The sequence below is a fragment of the Tenrec ecaudatus genome, chromosome 10, assembly GCF_050624435.1.
Source record: "Tenrec ecaudatus isolate mTenEca1 chromosome 10, mTenEca1.hap1, whole genome shotgun sequence".
NCBI classification, from domain to species: Eukaryota; Metazoa; Chordata; class Mammalia; order Afrosoricida; family Tenrecidae; genus Tenrec; species Tenrec ecaudatus.
In genome coordinates, this window is record NC_134539.1 from 125,953,915 (window position 1) to 125,973,056 (window position 19,142).

The 19,142-nt window shown below is 46.9% G+C and overlaps 1 protein-coding gene across 1 annotated transcript in view; it reads right to left on the reverse strand.

Annotated features, from left to right (window-relative positions):
• ANKFN1 (ankyrin repeat and fibronectin type III domain containing 1) overlaps nt 1-19,142 on the reverse strand; it is a 175,464-nt gene that overhangs the window by 27,120 nt on the left and 129,202 nt on the right. The window contains exons 12-14 of the mRNA XM_075559286.1: nt 16,237-16,403; nt 13,587-13,737; nt 11,570-11,738 (exon numbers count right to left, since the gene is read on the reverse strand). Of these exons, the coding sequence (XP_075415401.1) occupies nt 11,570-11,738; nt 13,587-13,737; nt 16,237-16,403 (487 nt within the window). The remainder of the gene's footprint in view (nt 1-11,569; nt 11,739-13,586; nt 13,738-16,236; nt 16,404-19,142) is intronic.

Consider the following 19,142-nt stretch of genomic DNA (forward strand, 5'->3'; position numbering starts at 1 on the left):
CGTACACATTCACACGCATACACTCACACACATCCGCACTCATACACTCACACACACACTCACATTCACACACATTCACACTCATACATACACACACATTCACACTCATACATACACACACATTCACACACACACACACACACACACATACACACACACACTACAAGCTTGTTTATCACTTTAAAGGAGTGGGGGGAGAAAGCCAAACAGTAAACTGAAATCTGGTTTTGATTTCGGGCCTGCTTTTCGGCATCAATCTTGATGATATCTTGGTTGTGCTTTCTAAGGCTTCTCAGGAGCCCAGGGAGATGCTCTCTCAGGGTGTGTCATCCCCGATGGGTCAACTTCCCCCCTGTGCCTGGAGTCCCCTCCTGCCCCTGCTTCTGCAGCTCCTTGGGAAGGCTGGTGGGAGCCGATGAGATCTGGACAGATCATTTGGGTCCTCCGCTGACTTGGCCTTCGTTCAACAATCGGGGGACCGAGGAGAGTCACACTTTGGTCTCCATTATGCACCCTTTTTCCTGGTGAAGCGAGCAGTGTGAGGCAGAGCCTTCACTTGGGACCGAGAGGGAATCCGCTTTCCTCCTCTTCTCCAACCTGCTCTGGTCAGTGACTGTCCTGTCAGAGGGAGGGGGGAGAGGGGGAGGAGGAAGGCACCCTGATTCAGACAGGTGTAGCCCTGGCCTCTTCCTGGGCACGCTGACCCCGAAGATGCATGCTCTGGGAAATTGACTTGTTCTCTGTGCCCTTGACTTGTGTCATCAGTGTGCTCTAGGCTCTGGGACAAGTTTGTTGAAACATGTTTATTGGGCCTTTTGTGGGGGTGGGGAGGTGGGGGTGGGGCTGTGAGGGATTCGAGAAAGAACACCTCATTCCTGCCTTGTACATCTTTACAGTTGATTACTAAGATGAAGACCTGATCACGTAGGGACACTAAGCCTAACTACCTTGAATGGCGCATCTGAGGACGTCCTACTTCTCTGAGACTTGGGAGGTTTCCGCAAAACCCACAGTTCCTTGATCACGCTCCTTTCAGGGTAAATATGAGGACGTGTTAGCGGCTAATACAATGCAATCTCTGCATTTCTCCATTTGGAAGTGGGAGAGAAACACCGGCCCAGGACTTCAGTGGTCCATCCTTACTCCAGCTCGGTCCGATTCTGTGAAGGGGCTTCTCAGCCCAGGTAGTCTCAATTCTGGGCTTGGCTTCTCTCTCTGGTACCAGATTCTTCATCCCTACTTCCTCTACCCTGCTGAATCCTCCCTTGCCTGACACACAAAAGAAATTATTTCATAGAGCCGTTTTGGCAAAGGACAGACGATTGAGCTTCTCTCAAAAGATCTGATTGGCTTGGCCGCCTTTTCTCTGCTTAAAGTTCTTGCAGAATTCCCTGCAGGGTAAGAGTCAGCCTCTTATCACCATCAAGACAGCGCTTGGGAATCTAGGATTTGACGTTGTGGTTTAGGATTTGACAATGCGAAAGGAAGACCGGAGGAGAAATGATGGACAGGAACGCCGGTGCTGGTGAAGACTTTTGCCAGCACCATCAGCTGCCAGAAGGCCAAACAAACCTGCCTTCCAGGAAGCCCAGGCATTACGCTTCTTAGACACAAGGATGGGGGGCTTCATCTCAGACACTTTGGACACGTTCTCGGGAGAGGCCAGTGCCTGGAAAAGGCCATCACGCTGAGTCAAGCAGCAGGGTAGCTGAAAGGGGGAGGACCCGCCACGAGGTGGACTGACCCAGGGGCTGCAGCAATGGACTCAAATAGAAATACAATGGCAAGGGTGACGCGGGACCAGGCAGTGCTTCATTCTGTCCTAAGCAGGGTGGCTGACGTTGGAGCCAAGTTCACGAGACTCACCACCAAGGTGGCTTCAGTCAGATCTGTCAGGGGGCATCTGCTTCAACCCAGTTGAACTCATATGACCCTCTAGGTCTTGTTTTTAGATGCCCCTACGACACGTATCCTGCTACATTATAATGATGAGTTCGCTTGTTTGCGCTGGTGTGGTACTGGACTGTGGCTTCCTGGAGGGCAGCAACGATATCTTATTTGAATTTTTTATTTTCTCTACAGCCTGGAACACTGTAGCTTCTCAAGAGACATCTAAGGGACAAATAGATCAATGCGTTGTTTGCTCCAAACGCGTGCAGGCTCTGTCTCTGCAGGCTCCCTGCTTGCTCTGTCCTCTTTTCTCCCTGTGTCCTTGAGGTGTTTGTTCATTTGCTTTGTTATGAAAGGGGAGCATCCCGCCTCTGAGATTTACTAGCAGCTCCACGGAAGGACGCACCAAGACTTGGTAGCTTACTCTTGACCCCTCAGGCTCTCGGACTATGCCTTGCTGCCTTTCATGGAGGGATTACATTCTGTTCACACTTGACAGATGGCCTCTCTTGGCTGGAGAGCAAGCGAGGGAAGAGTCCCTTGGTAACCGAGTGTGTTGTGGTTGCTAGATGCCATTGCGCTGATTCCTTTCCGACGTATAGCGGCCCTATGTGCCACAGAAGCGGTCTGTCGGTGGGGCTGTGATGCTGCCAGCTGTCCACGGGGATTTCAAATACCAGCAGGTCGCCCAGAGGGAACAGTTTTCTGCAAAGCTTCCTGACTAAGATCAGACAGTGGAGAAGGAACAGACTGTCCGCTGCAGAGGAAGTATGCATGGAAAACCATAGGGGAGCAGTGAAACATTGTCCACAACTGCAAACCAAGTATATGTACACCCTGGATCCGTGCACATATACACACATACACACACACTTGTATGTATGCATACATGTATGTATAATATACACACACACACAAACATATTTTCCCTCTTTCTGGAAAGATAGGTAGAAGCACTGGAGAATGTCTTTTTAAAAAAAGGATATCACGTGGGGCAATTTTACTTGAATTAATGATGTCAGGACAACGGAAGAGTCATATGGAAAAAAGACAAAATTCCTCACATCATCCAAAAGAATAAACTCCAAATGGATAAATGATCTAAACATGAGTTTTGTATTAGAAGATATGGGTAAATTCATCTGGGCATAAAGAAGGTTTTCAGATGACTACTAACATGTTAAATGCAATAAGGAAGATGTGAATACATCTAGGTATATAAACTAAAGAGATAATTTTTCCATGGCAAAATGTACTAAAATCAAAGCTAACATGCCAAAGAATAAGCAGAAAGAAAAAAAAAACTAAGAACAATATCACAAACCCAGACTAACATCCCTAAGGGAGAAGAAATGTTAGGGGAAAAAAATCCATAGAAAATAAGAAAGGTTCAAAATGGCCCAATCAGAAAAAGTACATAGACAATATTCCATAAGAAGAGATGTAAAGTGAGCCCTTAACAAACTTATGATCATTAAAAAAAAAGATCAAAGAGCAAGCTTACTGGTTTGATAGCCACCTGGAAGCTCAGAAACGATGTCTCTAGTTGCCTGTCCAGCCTACAACTGCATTCACCTCTGTACTCAACCTTCAACATGAGAAATCTAGCGGGTGAAGAAGCTAGGCCGGGGAGGCAGGTACGGAGACAAGCCCCGGTGCGAACAACTCAAAATGCTGCACTGGCCCGGGAAGAGCGCTCAGAGGGCGGGCCAGAGGACAGCTGCTGCTGCATTATGGGGACGTCAATCGTGCCAGGAACAAAAATGTCTATGCATCGTTGAGTGGAAAACCGTTTGTTCCGTCAACATTCACCCATATTACAATTAAAAATGGCCTGGAGGCCTATGAAAAGAACTTCCAATTCACTCCTACATGAAATATAGATAATTCGAAAAAAATGCTCTCAAATAACTTGTCGCTCCCAATCGACTGGCACAATACCAGAAGCTTGGCCATTGATGGGGACGAATTGCTTTACATGGGGTGTAATCCTCGTTCTTCCACAACGTCCTCTCGGTGTGTCTCCTTGCAGTGGGAGCCCAGGAGCCGTGGGTGGCCCCGGCGCCCATGCCATCCACGCCACACACCCAAAGGGGGTTAGCAGGAGGTTTCGGATGTGCAGTTCTTCGCGCCAGTGGTTTCCATCCAGAGCCTGTAACGTTCCTTTAACAAATGTTACTTTAACATAGTCTTTTGTGGTTCAGCAATGATACCCTTGGCAGCCATCACTGAGGGAGAGGAGAGACTGGAAGCTTCTAATTTTTTTTTTTATGTGAATCACATGGATTTCACAGACAAAATCGTATAAGGCTGCAGTAATGTCATTATCGGGACCACATGATTTGTTAGCAATTCCCAAACGAAGACGAATTCTCTGTGGTTTCCCTTCTCTGCCTTTGTACTTCTATGGAAGCCCGTGAGAGACTTGAACCCTAGCCAGAACCACCCACGAGAAGTCAGATTGGGAGGACATGGAAAGTACACGGGCTCCGATGTCAGGCTGACCTGGGCAGACATCGTGGTTCTGGCTTCTCCAGGCTGGGTGAAAGTGGGCATGTAAGGCCCAGGAACCCCAGTCTTCTCCTATTTAAACCGGAAGCCCGGTGGAGAAAGACAAGGCACCGAGAAAGATGTAGGCTCAGAAACCCTGTCGGCAGTCCCTGTGAGTCAGAATGGCCTTTGGTGATTCACAGTAGTGAGTAGATAGTTGGAATTCAGATCTGGTATTTAAAACAAACAAATATACAACAAAACCCAACCAAAAGGGCACTCAAAACGAAGGTTGCTAGTATGCCATTTCTGGTATGCCAAATTCTATTCTGCCCACTGCCTGGGTGTCCCACAGGCACCTCGAAGCTCAGGATTTGTCAACATGGCTCCTCATCTCACCCCCCCACAGCTCCTCCTTTTGTGGCTGGCAACAGTATCCATCTCAGAACCCTATCCAGGCTCTCTGGCTTCTCCATCTTGTCCTTTCACCCCATCTGAGCGATCGCGGATTCCATCGATTTCAGCTCCTGGTTCCCTTTGCCTCTGCTTTCGCCTCTCCTCCCGTACTGGGGCTGTCTTGGTTCCGGCTCTCATGATCCCCTTCCTGGACCAGTCTCTTAACTGCCTCACTGCCTCTCGTCTCAGCCCACTTTTGGCCTCTTCCACAATCTATCCTCCCCAGAACTGCGAACAACCAACAAGACAGTATCTTTCTTTTGCCTTAATTCTTTTTCATGGGCTCCCCATTGCCAACAGAATGAAGCCCAGTCAATACCTTTTGGGTGTTTGTGATTTTGACCTTTTTAATGGCTAGCTTCATCTCCTCACCAATCCCAAAGACGACTTAATGAGGCCGCGTTCTCTCAGCTTTCTGAGCCTTTGCCCATATGCTGTTCCTTCTGCTTAACATGTTTCCTTTTCTGTTCTGCCTGGCGAATGCTGATCTATCTTTCAAGGTCCAGATCAAATACTAGCTCGGTCAGGGAGGATTAGGTATCTCTCCTCGAGAATTCAATGGCCCATGCCTGGCAGCAGCACTGTACTGGAACTATTGGTCTAGATGGGTGTACCCTCCCTAGGCTTCTGGTAGAGAGACTCTGTGCTTTGTCTCTGTCTCCAGCTACGGCTCACCACCTGGCTCACAGTAGGAGCTCAGTAAATATTTGTTGAGTGAAGGATGCAGTCAAGCACAGAAGTATGAAATATAGACCAGGCCTCAAATAATTCTTAAAAGAAAAATCCCACCAATTTTTTGCACACCCCTCCCCCACCAGCTTCCCCTCCTCTCCCCCAGTCTAATTAGTATGGACCATAGAACCAAGGTAATCAATGAAACTCAGCTTTCTTCATTGTCGGCCTGCTGTCAATTATGACCGCTCACAGGGTCACAGGGCAAGGCGACCTCCTCAGAGCAGGCTAGGTAAACCCTCCAGAGGCCACGTCACTGGGCGGAGATTCTTAGGGCTCATGATGCTGATTTCCCTTTCATTCTCAGGAACAGGGTGAACAGTGACCCCCCATAGTACCAGGACACGCATTCTTTCTTGGGAAGGGTCCTGTCTTCATCTTACCCACAGGAGGGGAGTGCCACAGTCCTGGGGCCGTGGAGAGGGGTATGGGTTTTTGGTGGTCTTTGCCCCACATGGCCTGAGCCCAGCCCTGCTCCTGGAGTGCTTATAGTCTTTGTCGAGTGGACATCCTCTCTGCCCCACTCTTCAGCCTGTGAGCGAGCACCCCGGCGAGGGGCCTAGCCTTGCCTAGTCTTTATTACAGGGGCCAAGTGCTCAGTGCCTTTGCCATCTTGCCCTTGCTAGATCTCTTTAGTGCTGGAATAAGCGGCGATGCCATTTTCCATAGCTGGTTAGCAAGTTATTTATGATTCACTTAGGCCCCTGTCGGAACACGGTCAGTTTGCCAAATCTGAAATCCTTGCACTGGGGCAGGGGTGACTTAGACTAGTCAAGGTGAAGTGTAGTATAACTCTTGATTCTGGCATTATCATTCACGTATCCTCACAATTCACCCCCTTCTGAGTTCCATGAGAATGCCCATGTTGCTCTGATTCTCACTGAATTTGTAACAGAATCTTCTTTCTCAGAAGGGCTGAGTGTATCTCTTGACCTTTGACTACAGCATTTCCTGAGAAGGGCAACATGCCCTACTTTAACTAAATTCAAATGAAGCCAATATTTCTTTCCTTCTTTCTGAGACGGAGTTTCGTCCACTAGAGCAAGCCCTTGGAAATGCTACATAGCCCAGTGCCGTTGCGCCAATGGCTGATGGCTGGTAGAGGAAGTATCTATGATGAATATACCTCTTCTAAATGTCTGCTTGGGATTAGGGTTGAATTTATTATGATTCTTGTTGTGGTTTTGAGTCCAGTGGCCATATGCTCAACAGAACAAAACACTGTCTGGACTTGTACCATCTTCACAAGCATTAGTATGTTGAGTCTATTGTCGTGCCATTGTGTCAACCCATCTCGCTGAAGGTCTTCCTCCTTTGGGTCGATCTTCTGATTCGCCAAACACGATGTCTTTCTTTATGGACTAATCGCTCTCAGCAACATGTGCCTCGTATGTGAGATGAAGTCTCGCCATCCTTGATTCCAAGGAGCATTCTGACTGTACTTCTTCCGAGACAGATGGTTCATTTCTCGGGCTGTCCATGATCTATTCAAGATTCTTCACCAACAGCATTCTTCAAAGGCTTCAATTCTCCTTTGCCTTCCTTGTTCATTATTCCAAATCCCCACCCCACCCCAAGAATATGAGACAATGGAAAGTACCATGTCTTGAGCCAGGCTCACCTTCATTCTCAAAGGAGTATATTTGCTTTTCAACCCTTACAGAGGTCTTCACGGAAGACTTCTCCAAGGATTCTTACTAAGCACCAAGGATACTGAAAAAAAAAATAGTTTCTGGTGGTGCCGAAGTATAATAAACGGTGTGCTAGGGAGTGATTTATTTCCTGTCCTTGGTAACATTCCCCTCTGACCCTTTGGAAAGACTACCCGAGCTGTGTGTGCCCACGGAGCCAAGCCCAACCAAGTGGCTTCTGGAACCTTGCATGATCCTCATTAATCAGTGGGATCACCAACGATAGGACAAGGAGGGTCAGAAAACTTACTCTGAAAACAAATATCTTCCCATCAGAAACTATCAACACTCAGGCTTTGATTAAGGCCTGGTTTTCACAGCCAAAAAATAGCACATGCTGGTCGCTATGGATTCAATTGTGTCCCCGTCAATATATATTGTTTATGCTTGTGGTGGTTATCCCATTTGGGAATGGACTTCTTTGTTCAGTTCCATGCACTAGAGGGTAGGGTGTCTATTTGAAATATAAAAGATATTAAATGCAAGCAGAGATGGGGGAAGACAAATGCCGGGCCACATGGACATCTCTTAGGAACAAAAGCTCATGAGACGAGGACTGACCTTCAGAGCCGGCAGTGAGAGAGTATCTTCTCCTAGAGCCAACACCTTGAATTTGGTCTTTCAGTCTCATAAAAAGGGGGAGAAACTGGATTATTGACTGTTAAAGGCACCACTTGGGGTGTTTTTTGTTATTGCGGCACCACATAAAGAGGACAGAATTTGGTGTCCAAGGGTGGAGTGCTGCTCCAACAGATGCTGACAGCGTGGATGTAGGTTTAGAACTGGGTAAGGAGTAAAGGCTGGAAGAGTTGTAAGATGCCTCCTAGTAAAATCCTAGATTGCTTTGAAGAAACTGTTGATAGAATTTATGGATGTCTAAGGCGATGCTGGTGATGGCTCATGGGAAGTGAGGCAAGCCAGAGGCAAAGTCTGTCCTCATAGAGAATAACAACGGCACCAGCAGCAGAGCATGGGGAGGAATGTGCGTTCAGTGTGCTTGCGATGAGGCGTTAAGAGAAAGTGATGAACATGCAATTGGACAATGCAGTAAGGCTGGTGCTTTTTATACAGTGGCAAAGAACTTGCCTGAATTATGTATAAATATATGGTGGAGAGTTGAACTTGGAAGTGATGAATCTAGATAGCTGGCTGATATGATTTCTAAGCAAGATCTTAAAAGGACTGCATGGTTTCTCCTTGCAATTTCTAATAAAATGTGGAAAGAGATGAGCTTAAAAAATGAACTGCGTCAGAATGAAAACAGAACTTGACATTTTGGGAAATTGTACAAACTAGACAGAGGGCACAGGTTATGGAATGTGCATCTCTAAATATCCTTTAAACAAAGCAAACTTTGTTCTTCTTTTTCTCCTACTGTATTAAAAATGTTAAGCTTTTAATATGCTACTATCTTGCTCAAGGTCCTCCATTGGAATATCAATAGTAGTATTACAGTAAACTTAGTCCTTCTCATAGTTTCTGAGCCTCTGCACAATCTAGTCCCCATTGATTCTGATCCCAACTCCTCTCCCTCCCTTATTGAACGCCACCTGAATCAATCTCTTAGTTTTTCCTCAGGACAAGAAGCACGCTTTCTTACTTTGAGACCTTTACCCTTGCTTTTCCCCACTGCCTGGACGTCTTCAGGTCCTTGCTCAGATGTATCCTATTTAGAAACCTTCCCCAATCATCCTGTCTACAATGGCCACTTTAGGCCTTTACCCTAAGTTATCTATCTATCTATCTATCTATCTATCTATCTATCTATCTATCTATCTATCTATTTCATAGCTCTGTTGCTCTTTGTTATTTATAATATAATTGCTGGTTGGCTTACTATCTTTCTTCCCCATTACAATGTAAGCTCCATGAAAAATCTGTTTATCGCTGATTCTTCAGGACCTAAAATAGCGCACACTGTAGGGTACTCCGTGAGTACCAATTAATGCGTGAGTGAATGACCACAAAGAGGTAATGGGTGCTAACAGACTCCACTCACTGAGAGAAATCAGAATGGGGCATGGAATGGCTTCCTAGGAAGTCCAGAAAGACGGGAATGGGAGGAGACTTGCATGACTTGGACCCCCAGAACGTGGGAGTCATATATTCAATGGGTGACACCAAATCACTGATTGTTTCCACCAGGGACATTGAGGCTTGCGGAAACAAATTGAATATATCTTTTCCTCAAAGCATGTAACATCAATGACCATTTCACACAGAACGGCCTGTTGGTGAATGCTCCATAAAGGATTTCCTGCCAGTTGGCTCTTTCTGGAAAGTACTCACGATCATGGCTTCTTTAGGTAATGACCACATGCACATGTTTGCTACCTAACGTTCTCTTCTGCTTTTCCATTGCCAAACGCACATGTTCACTTGGATGCTGAATTAGCACCTCCAGACTCAACACAGTCAGAACTGAAAACATCATTTCCCCCATTGACCCTCCTTCTACTGACCACCTATACTCATTCAGATAGCTGCCCAATTCTTATTATTTCCAACATTTCTTATCTCCTGTTTTCTCCTTTTGGTTTCCACTCCAACACTGGATTATTATGCAACTCTCTGAAGAGTCTGTTCCTCCTGTCGTCTCCTCATCAGCCTATCAATCTCTGCTCACCATGACCCTGAACTGTCTGTGCTGCCATATATTTCACTCTCCTCACACCGTTCTTCGGATCTATTCAAACAGACCAATTGCTTCCTGGCTATCTAGGACCTTGTTTCCATTCTGTTCCTTCCAACAAAGAAGTGTTTCATTTTATGCATATTTACAAACATCTTGACCTTTCCTTAAATTCCACATCAAATAGCTTCTCCTCTCAGAGGTCTTTTCTGATGTCTTCCTCGAAAACCAGAGGACTTTTCCTTTGTCAGAAGTTGAAAATGATTTCTTAGTATTTACGATTTCCTATGATTTCAATCACGTCGCATGTATGAGTTCTAACACAGACTACCTTATTGAAGAGGCATTTCTATTCTTATTCTACTCCTACAGACATACCAACAACCTCTCTAGGGCAGAGCCTTTGTCTCATTTGACTCAGAATCTGTAGACGTGGTACCCAGTAGATGTTCGCTGACTTGAATCCCAATACCCTGAGCACATTATCTTCCTTTGCATCAAGAGTATTATAACATGAACTCGTAATGCTCGTTGACTGAGAATTCATTAAACGGCCACGTGCACCGCTAGGTCTCTTGGGATTGGTGCCGCCCATGTTATCAGTTGTTTGTCCCAGGGAAGATACAGAAAGGCTAAGTGATCGCCCATGTCACACCATAAGGGACCTAGGACTCTCCAGTCCCAGCTCAACAGCTTGATTAAAGCTTCCCTTAACGAGCCCCCTTCCTCTGGAACCTAACAATCGGCATTCATTAACTCGGGGGCATCTGAGCTGCTGAAGCAAAGGAAGCCCAGGGCTGAAGCCACTCATTCTTGAAGGAGAAGTTGGGATTTAGATGCCAGGTCTCACAGCTAGTTGACTGGCAATGCAAAGAGGGTCTGCCTCCATCACCCACCCTCCCACCTTCCCACCGCCTACAGGTCATTGGAGTCGACTGAACCCCCTTGCTAATTGCCACTTGCTAGCCTGTTCCTAGATGAAGCCTGGGAAGAGAAGACAAAGCCATCTCATTCACAACCTCGGTGGGCAGCAGGGGTCTCTCAGTGCAAAAAAAAAAAGAGGAACTGGGTCCAGGCTATTTCTTGCTGAGAGTCAAGGCAAGATCTTCCACCAGTCAGAATTCCACATGCGAATCCCCGCAGTACTGCATCCCGAGAGAGCCAGTCGCCTGAGTTCTTCGGTCAGAAATGTCGAGTCTATTTCATAGTAAAGGTTCCTTAATAAACCGGCACGATGTGATGGTATAGGCTTCCCCCCCGCCCCGAAGTGCTCCACACTCTACATGTTAACTCCATTATGCCCCCACCCTCACTCCCCAGAGAGTGAACCGGGGGAGAGAGAGTGAGTGAACGGTGCCTTTCATGCCAACGTCCGCTCGTGCATTTCTCTTCCAAGGGAGCAGAGAGGAGGCAAGAACTGCAGCGTGGCCACTGAACCTTCTGTTTGAATCCCGCCTCTCCATGGGGCCCTGGTGAGCGCTCAGTAAGGATCGGTCAGGCCTCTAGTCTTGGCACTTCGCTTTCTCTGCGACTTGTACACAGTTCTGGGGAGGGGTGTTGCCAAAGCCATCGTGTGATTTATGGACCCTCCGCCGGGACGAGGGGAAACAGATAGAACTTTGTGATTTTATTATAAGGAGGCTGGGTTCATATTTGTAGGTGAAACAAGCTAGTATACCTAGTTCAAACATCTGAAGAGGGAGGTTAAGAAAGCCGGAGTGTGGGGTGTAAGGGTTATTCTGTCCCGGGGCGGTACAGACGTCGTCTGAGGCAGGGAGCAGGAGAAGAAAGGACACACTGTGACCCATTTCCAACACCTCCTGTGTGTAGAGGCGGAAGTTCCGTGCCTGCAGAGGGACACGTGCGGAGGGAACACAGGAGAGTTACAACATGACCCTTACATAAACAACGCCAAACCGGCGTAAAACATCTAACAGCATCACACGACTTCAAGCTTGGCATTTTTATACCACCTAAATATTAGGGTTCGGCCCATTTAATAATGCTATATAAAATCAAGATTTAAGGCAGTCATGTTCCACATAAACTCGGAAAACAACATTTATGCTGCTTATAAAGGCAGAAAATGATCGCATTCTGTGGGCTTTTTCGAAACGATGAACATAAGTACATGAAGCAACAAAAAATGGATCGAATTAAAAATCCACTAGTTTCAATTTAAGTGGGCTAAGGGGGGAAAATGTAGGCTCTGGCCAAGGACTGAGAGAATTTGACAAGTATCAAGGGAAACAAACAAATAAACAAGCAAACAGCGTTGCATGCCCTGTTGTCAGCCTTCTCCCGATGTGTCCATGTAGCCCGTCACCTGTGAAATAGGAGCCGCTTCAAACCTGCTAAGCCCCAGAAACCCTTTAATAGTATCTACTGTCACAGCAGAGCTGGCACGTCCCCCCTCCTCCTGAGCACTCGGCCGCCCCTGGAATAGGCTGGTTGCGCCCCTTGTGTCTTTAGGGCCGCTTGTGCAATTTATTCTTCATTGCCCTGCTGCCTGTCTTGGCCCAGTCTTGCAGCAGTTACTGACAATCAGAGCCGTACCCCAGTGGAAGGACACTCTTGGGGCTTTAATTTAGCTTCCTGTTTCCGTGGGTCAGAGGCCAGCTCATGGTTGTCTCTCTGTTATTTAAAGAGAAACAGTCATTCCTATAATGGTCTTTCTGTTTACAGGCTAAGTGTGCTGGTTCACGGTGTGTGTGAGTGTGTGTGTGTGTGTGTGTGTGTGTGTGCTTGTGTAGGGGGAAGATGAGGGATGGTGAACAAAGCCAAAGAGAAGAAAAAAATAATTTGATTTAATACTACATCACGCTAACCTACTACACAGAGCCTGTACACTTCTATCCTCCTCTCAGCCACTACTTTTTCTTGGAGTACGTTATCAATGGATGCTACATTTTGACTCAACTAGAACAATTGTTTTGACAGCCCATCCTCCGATTGGGGAAAGGTCATAGGGCATAGCTCTGGCCATTGCTGCAGGTTATGCTACAGTTTAGTTGCCAGCGAGTGGATTCGAACTACAGCACCCATGAGTGTTAGAGCAGAACCATGCTCCGTAGGGTTTTCCAGGCTGGGACCTTTCGGAAACAGATTGACAGGTCTGTCTTCTGAGGCGCCTCTTGGAATGGCCAGACTTTCCGAGAGTACTTGAGCTCGCCTTAACCACGTCTGCCAACCAAGAGCCCCAATCGATGATGCTATCTTTACCTTCTGTTCTTAGATCAACCATCTAATTATCTATCTATCTATCTATCTATCTATCTATCTATCTATCTATCTATCTATCTATCTATCATCTATCTGTCTGTCTGTCTGTCTGTCTGTCTGTCTGTCTATCTATCTATCTATCTTTTCTTGTTTCATTGTGTCCTCAGGCTGAAACTTGGTGTCTATCAGGTAGATGGGCCAACGATGTTTCTGCGCTTGGCCAAGCACAGTGGGGGATCAGGAGACTTGGAAGTAGGCAGCGTGACAAGGGGAAGGCAACTTATGTCTACCTTTCGGCATTTCATTCCAAATGCACGCGCTTGCATGAAAAAAGGTCTTTAAGTAAGTGAAGATAAAATAAACGAAAAGCCTATCTTTTTCTTTCTTCTCCCTTTACCTCTTGAGCAAGGTTTATGCCGCAACACAGTTCCCAGGAGCCATAAAAGAAGATAACGACCGGTAAGTTTGAGTACCTGGTGCAGAGGTATATTGATCTGCTGAAGGAGGGCTTTCGTTGCCATCTGGAGCTCGTAGAAGAACAATTGCATGGGGCAGTCAGAAGTATGATCCACACTTTCCATATATTCAGAGCCAGAAAGCTTTTGGATCCATTCCCATTCCTCTCTGTATGTTGAGTCAAGTTAAAATTAGAAATAAAACAAAATTTCAGAACACAGCTCAGAACTTGCTTCGTATACACACCCCGGACCTGGTGCGTAAATGCTCAGTGCAGTGCATGGCACTGGAACTGTTTGCCACCCATTATGGGAGCATCCCATTAGCCCTTTGAAATTTCAGCTCCATTCACCCATCAAAGCTTATCGACCTCAGAACGGCAGGTCTAACTTGTGTGAGCCAGTCCTTGGTACCAGAGCTTCCAAATATTTTGGTACTAACTTCTTCACTGTCCCCATTATTTGTCCCCTGCAGATCTTCGTTAAGTCCCAAGACCCTGCATGCTGCTACCCCAGTGGCATCAGCAGTTGGGAACCCGCAGGAGGCTGGTCTAGATCCGGCAGCAAACCCCACGGCACTACTGCAGGTCCGGTCTGTTTTCATCAGGGGACTATTTTGGTTTCTTTCCACTCCCAGAAGAGGGACACCAGACAATTCCAATAAAAGGCGCCAGGGGACACACATGCCTGCTCCCATCCTCTTTACAAACCAGTCATCTGCGTCTTTCTTCTGTGTGTTCTTTAATCCCTCCTAACGAACTTTTCCAAATGTCATGCAAAAGGGATGGTGGTGGGAGGAGAGCACATCTGGCTTGTTCCCCAAAGGCCGCTCTTGCAGAAGAGCTTGGACAGATCAAGGTAAATGCCTCTTGGGCAACATTGTTTCCACAGGTATTTTAGCACCAGTATCTAAACACAGTCCTTTGGCCCAGTTTCTCTAGAGAGCAGCGGGGCTTAGCTTTCCTGCTCTGGGGGCATGCAGAGAGAGAGGAGCTGACATATGTTCCCACTCGGGTGAAAACCCTCTGAGGTTTTTGTTTTTTTTTCCCCCAAAGGCTTCCACCAGTCTGGGCTCCACTCGGTGGGTGAGAAGACGACAGGGAGAGTGGCATGCGCTTCCCATCTTAACCCACTCACTCCCTATTCCCTTCCAAGGAATTGGTTTCATTTATCCCAGTAAGGGAGGGGTGGGCGTAGACTTACTCAAAACTACATTTTGACTCCAAGCAGACCTATAGTTAGTTGGCTTCAATCATAACTGGGAACCTCTCTTGGAGATCCTGCTCGGGCCTGATTTCTTTTCTCCCATTCCTGATGTTTACGAAAATCAGGGGTGTCTGACCAACAAGCGTATACAGGACCATGCTTCTAAAATAAGGGCCTGTGACTGAATTAGGAAATATATAAATGAGCAATCAGAATAACAAGCAGCATCCAACATTCACTGATCAGCTCGGGCTAGAGCCGGTGGGAGATGGGATTCACAGTGAAGGCTGCGGGGATCTTTTGTGTAAAGGGAACTTGGGGCTCGGCCGTGGGAAATGAGCCTGGCCACTGAAATACGGAGACTGAACTCCTGAGACACACACCCGGCTGAAAGTCATCCTTGCTCAACAACACTCAGTCAATTAAGCCATGGGACCTGTGGGGGGGAGGGGGGGGGCTGAGGTGATGTCGCGTTGATTGTAGCACTGACCAGCAGAGGGCAGACTTAAAGTCTAGGTGTGGTTGATAAGGGAAAGGAGAAGAAAACATGGCCGCCTTGTGAGTTTTCCTTCGAAGGACCATCCTCATCCTCTCCTCCAACGCCATAAGAAAGCACGTGCTTAAGAAACTTCAGGAGATATTGTGCACTTTTGCTACCACGTTAGGCGCCCGATCGTAAATGACCAAATCAGAGTCCTTGGGTTAGGCATGTCTTCGAGTGTCACTGGGAACGGAAGGTCTAGTTCATCATCTCTCAAGCTGGCAGACTGTTGGGAAGGTTGTTTTCTTGTCTTTTCCGTTCCTTCTCTTTCTTTCTGTTTCGCTTCAAGGTTGCGCACAATCCAGTTCATGAGAGCAGACTTAGGTTCTAGCCTGTTAGGAGGGCTAGATGTAACGTGGAGCCAGACGACCAAGAGTGGGCAAGTTCCCCATAGCTAGGCCAACCCAGAGAGCTGAGATTCCAGAACCCCGGCTACGTGACTTCTTTTCTCCCCTAGAGAAGAAGAAGGAACGGAGGCACCGGAGAGTGTGGTGGGGGCTGGCGGTGGGGGTGGAGAGAGCGATCCTGGGGAAGATCCCTTCAAATGAGGGGATCGTTGACTCTGTCGAACCCATGCCCCTAAATAGTGTTTAGCCAAGTAGAAGAAGGTGACCATTTTAAGACTCTGATGAGGGATATTGGGAATGGCTACATTGAGATTATAGTCGCCTGTCGGTTCCCCAGTTGAACGTCAGTGGTTGAGCCATGGAGGGAGCCGAGAGGGCTTACTGGGCCCGCCCATCAACACCACCATTCTCCTCATCCCACCTGCCTAGTGTTGACACCCAGGCTTGGCTGTCCCGTGTGCTCATGCCTGAGACGACTGCACCATGGGAACTATACCGGGAAGTCAAAGGCTGCTGCTTCCGCCTCCTCAACTTATTTCCTTGAGCCATGGTTTCAGCCCTGGAGAAAACTTACTTGGAAATGTTATTGTTGTCACGGATCTTCACATGGCAGAGGATGTTGGGCAACTTTTGGGTGACGAGAACTTTGATCTGATCCACAGAGCTACAAAGCTTTAGGTAACCCAGATATAATCCAGGAGCGAGGCGCTGATGGCTCCTTTTGTGATAGGAGAGAATATCCTGCAGGGTGAACAGGAAGACACAACACCAGTCTTAAAGGGCAGTCTCAAAACCTTTTCCTCCCAAGGTGGATCGTGGATCGTGTCCGGAATCAACGGAGTTACCGTGAAATAGATGGGCAACTTGAGGTACCGTCATGAAAGTTGGAGAGTGTTGGTGGCATAGCTACCACCTTCAGGAGAAGCTTCTTTCAACCCAGGCCACCCAATTGGTCCTTAATACTACATTCTGCATGCGAATCCTGTGACTCTCCACATGCCGGGGGTAGGTGGGAGGAGTGGGGTTGAGGGTGGGGATAGTGGGAAGCGATAGAATTCATACTTTCTACCCTTGAGTGGGGTTATTATTTAACGTGGTGAGAACAGACCGCTCTGGCGGTAACAGCTGACAATGGGGAGTTTTCTCATTATCTAAGCGTAATTGGTACCAGAAAAAGTCCATTTAAAATGAAGGTTAAGTCAAGGGGACTCCCTGAGATCGTCCTTAGACCTTGACTGGAAACTGTCCCCTGAAGTCATCTTTTAGGGAACTAACAGGCTGGTACCCACAAGAAAGGCTATTATTGGAGTGTGGTGCTCTATTAAGAAAGCATCTACATGAGACCAAAGGGTCAACTTCTAAGGGAGTGGGGGACCCTAGGACAAGAGTTGGAACCGTAAGAAGGCAGCCAAGCAAGAAAACATGAATGCACCGTGAAGACATGTAACAAGAGCCTCAACAATGTGTATAGAAATTGACAGATGTTGTATAAGGCGATTGTGTAAACTTTCACCAAATTTGTTGCCATTTTGACCCCAAGCACAATGCGACATATTTTTTAAAATGCAGCCAAATAAAGTGAGATCAGATTTTACAGTAAATAGGGAGGACAAGGCTTGATTCTTTATCTTGAAAAATGAAAGTAAAGTAATAACAATAGGTTCATTTGATCTTAACAGCACTGAAGGTGTAATCACCATGACGACTGAAGGCCGAGCACGAAGATAACATGGATCATGTGCAGATTCGGGCTGGGCTGCATCATTGGGTTCTGGAGTGACATGTCTCTCCTTGGACTTTCACAATTGGATGACAAAGAGGAGCGTGTAGGTTCATTTTTGCAAAAGTGTTGGAGCACCACCTACATGGTTGTATTTTTAACCCTTAGAATCATCTGAAATCTTGGTTCTGAGCTATTTGTTCAGGCGGCTCTTGTTAAGGTTCGGGTCTGATTGCTGATCGGTCTCATTGCTACATTCCTAATTGCATGTTCTTTGATTCGGTCTCCACAACATCTACACCAACTTCACAAGCTGGTGGGTCTCTGAAGAGATCGAACATCTGGTCCTGGCGTCAGAGTGCACGGTTCTATCACATCGGACCACTCCCCAAGCAGTGGGCACAGATGCACGCAGTCACGCCTCCAGCAGCAGTGCCACAGGAAGTGCCAACCGAGGGACCACAGCGGGATGTTCAAGGCGGACTTTGTTCTCCACGTGCTGAATGCTCTGGTCAATGATCTGGGTTATGACCTTTGCTTCCTTACACAACTATAGGGACTCAGCAAGTCATTGAAATTAGTTATGTAAATAATGCAGGGTGGAAAGAGGCACACTCCCACCCACCCACCCCCATATGAACATATGAACAGTGGGAGACGCGGTATGGAGTGATGAACCGGGAACACCGTGATCAGAGGTGTCTGGAGGCTGGAGCTTAAGCTGGATTTTGTAGGGGCGACAATGAAGGAAATCCATTTTAAATGCAGAGAAAGCCAGGAATGAAGATAACGTGTTAGTGATGTGAGCAGTGAATTATGGAGGGCTCTATGGGGTCTCCCTTGACTATGAGACTCTGAAGGAGTGACCCCCCCACTGCCAAGCTGCAAAATGAATCACCTGTACCATTTGACATATGCTACCAAGCATCCTCTTCTCTGTCCCGTTCTTTACCAAACACACCCTGTGACCCTGTGATGGCAGGAACTACTTCAGACATGCAAGGTTCATGGAAACATCACATGACCCCTGCTTTTGTGGAGGGCAAGGGAGACAGGTACCTATTAGCAAATGATCACAACAGGCACACAAGGAAAGAAATACGAGAAGGTACCCAAAAAATACCCGGATGTGATGTGAGGAAGATGTCGCATTTGGAGTTCGTTGCACTAGGTCAGACTGTTAATCAAGTTTTCTATTTAGAGGTTCTGGAAAGATTGTGTAACAGTGTGTGACAAAAAAGGCCTGATTTGTGGCAGATGGAAAGCTGGCTTGGCCACCAGGACAGTGCACCTGCTCACACAGCCATCTCAGTGCGCCAGTTTGGGGACAAAAGCAGCGTGCATCTCTTGCCCCAGGCTCTTTCTCACCTGACCTCGCTCCTTGTGATACGCAAAGGCAGAGGGACATGAAAGGACAGTGATTTGATGATTTAAAAATGAAGAAATAATGAGGGAGGTGCTGTCAGCCATCCAAACAGATGAGTTTGAAAAATGTTTTTCCACGAATGGAATCGCAGATTTGCCAAATGTATTAAGTGTAATGGAGAGTACTTTGAAGGTGATAAGGTTGTTTCATAAAAAAAGTTTAAATACATAGCTTTGAGAAAAAAATCAGTTTTGGGGGGGGTGGTTCCCCCTCCTATTTACATTTTCCTTTATGTTCTTTTCATGAACTAGCATATGAAATGATGACAGCCATGGTTTTTGGTTTGGCTTTACAAAAATATGTGTAGGTCCTTAGTCCCGTGTTGTGCTTTTGT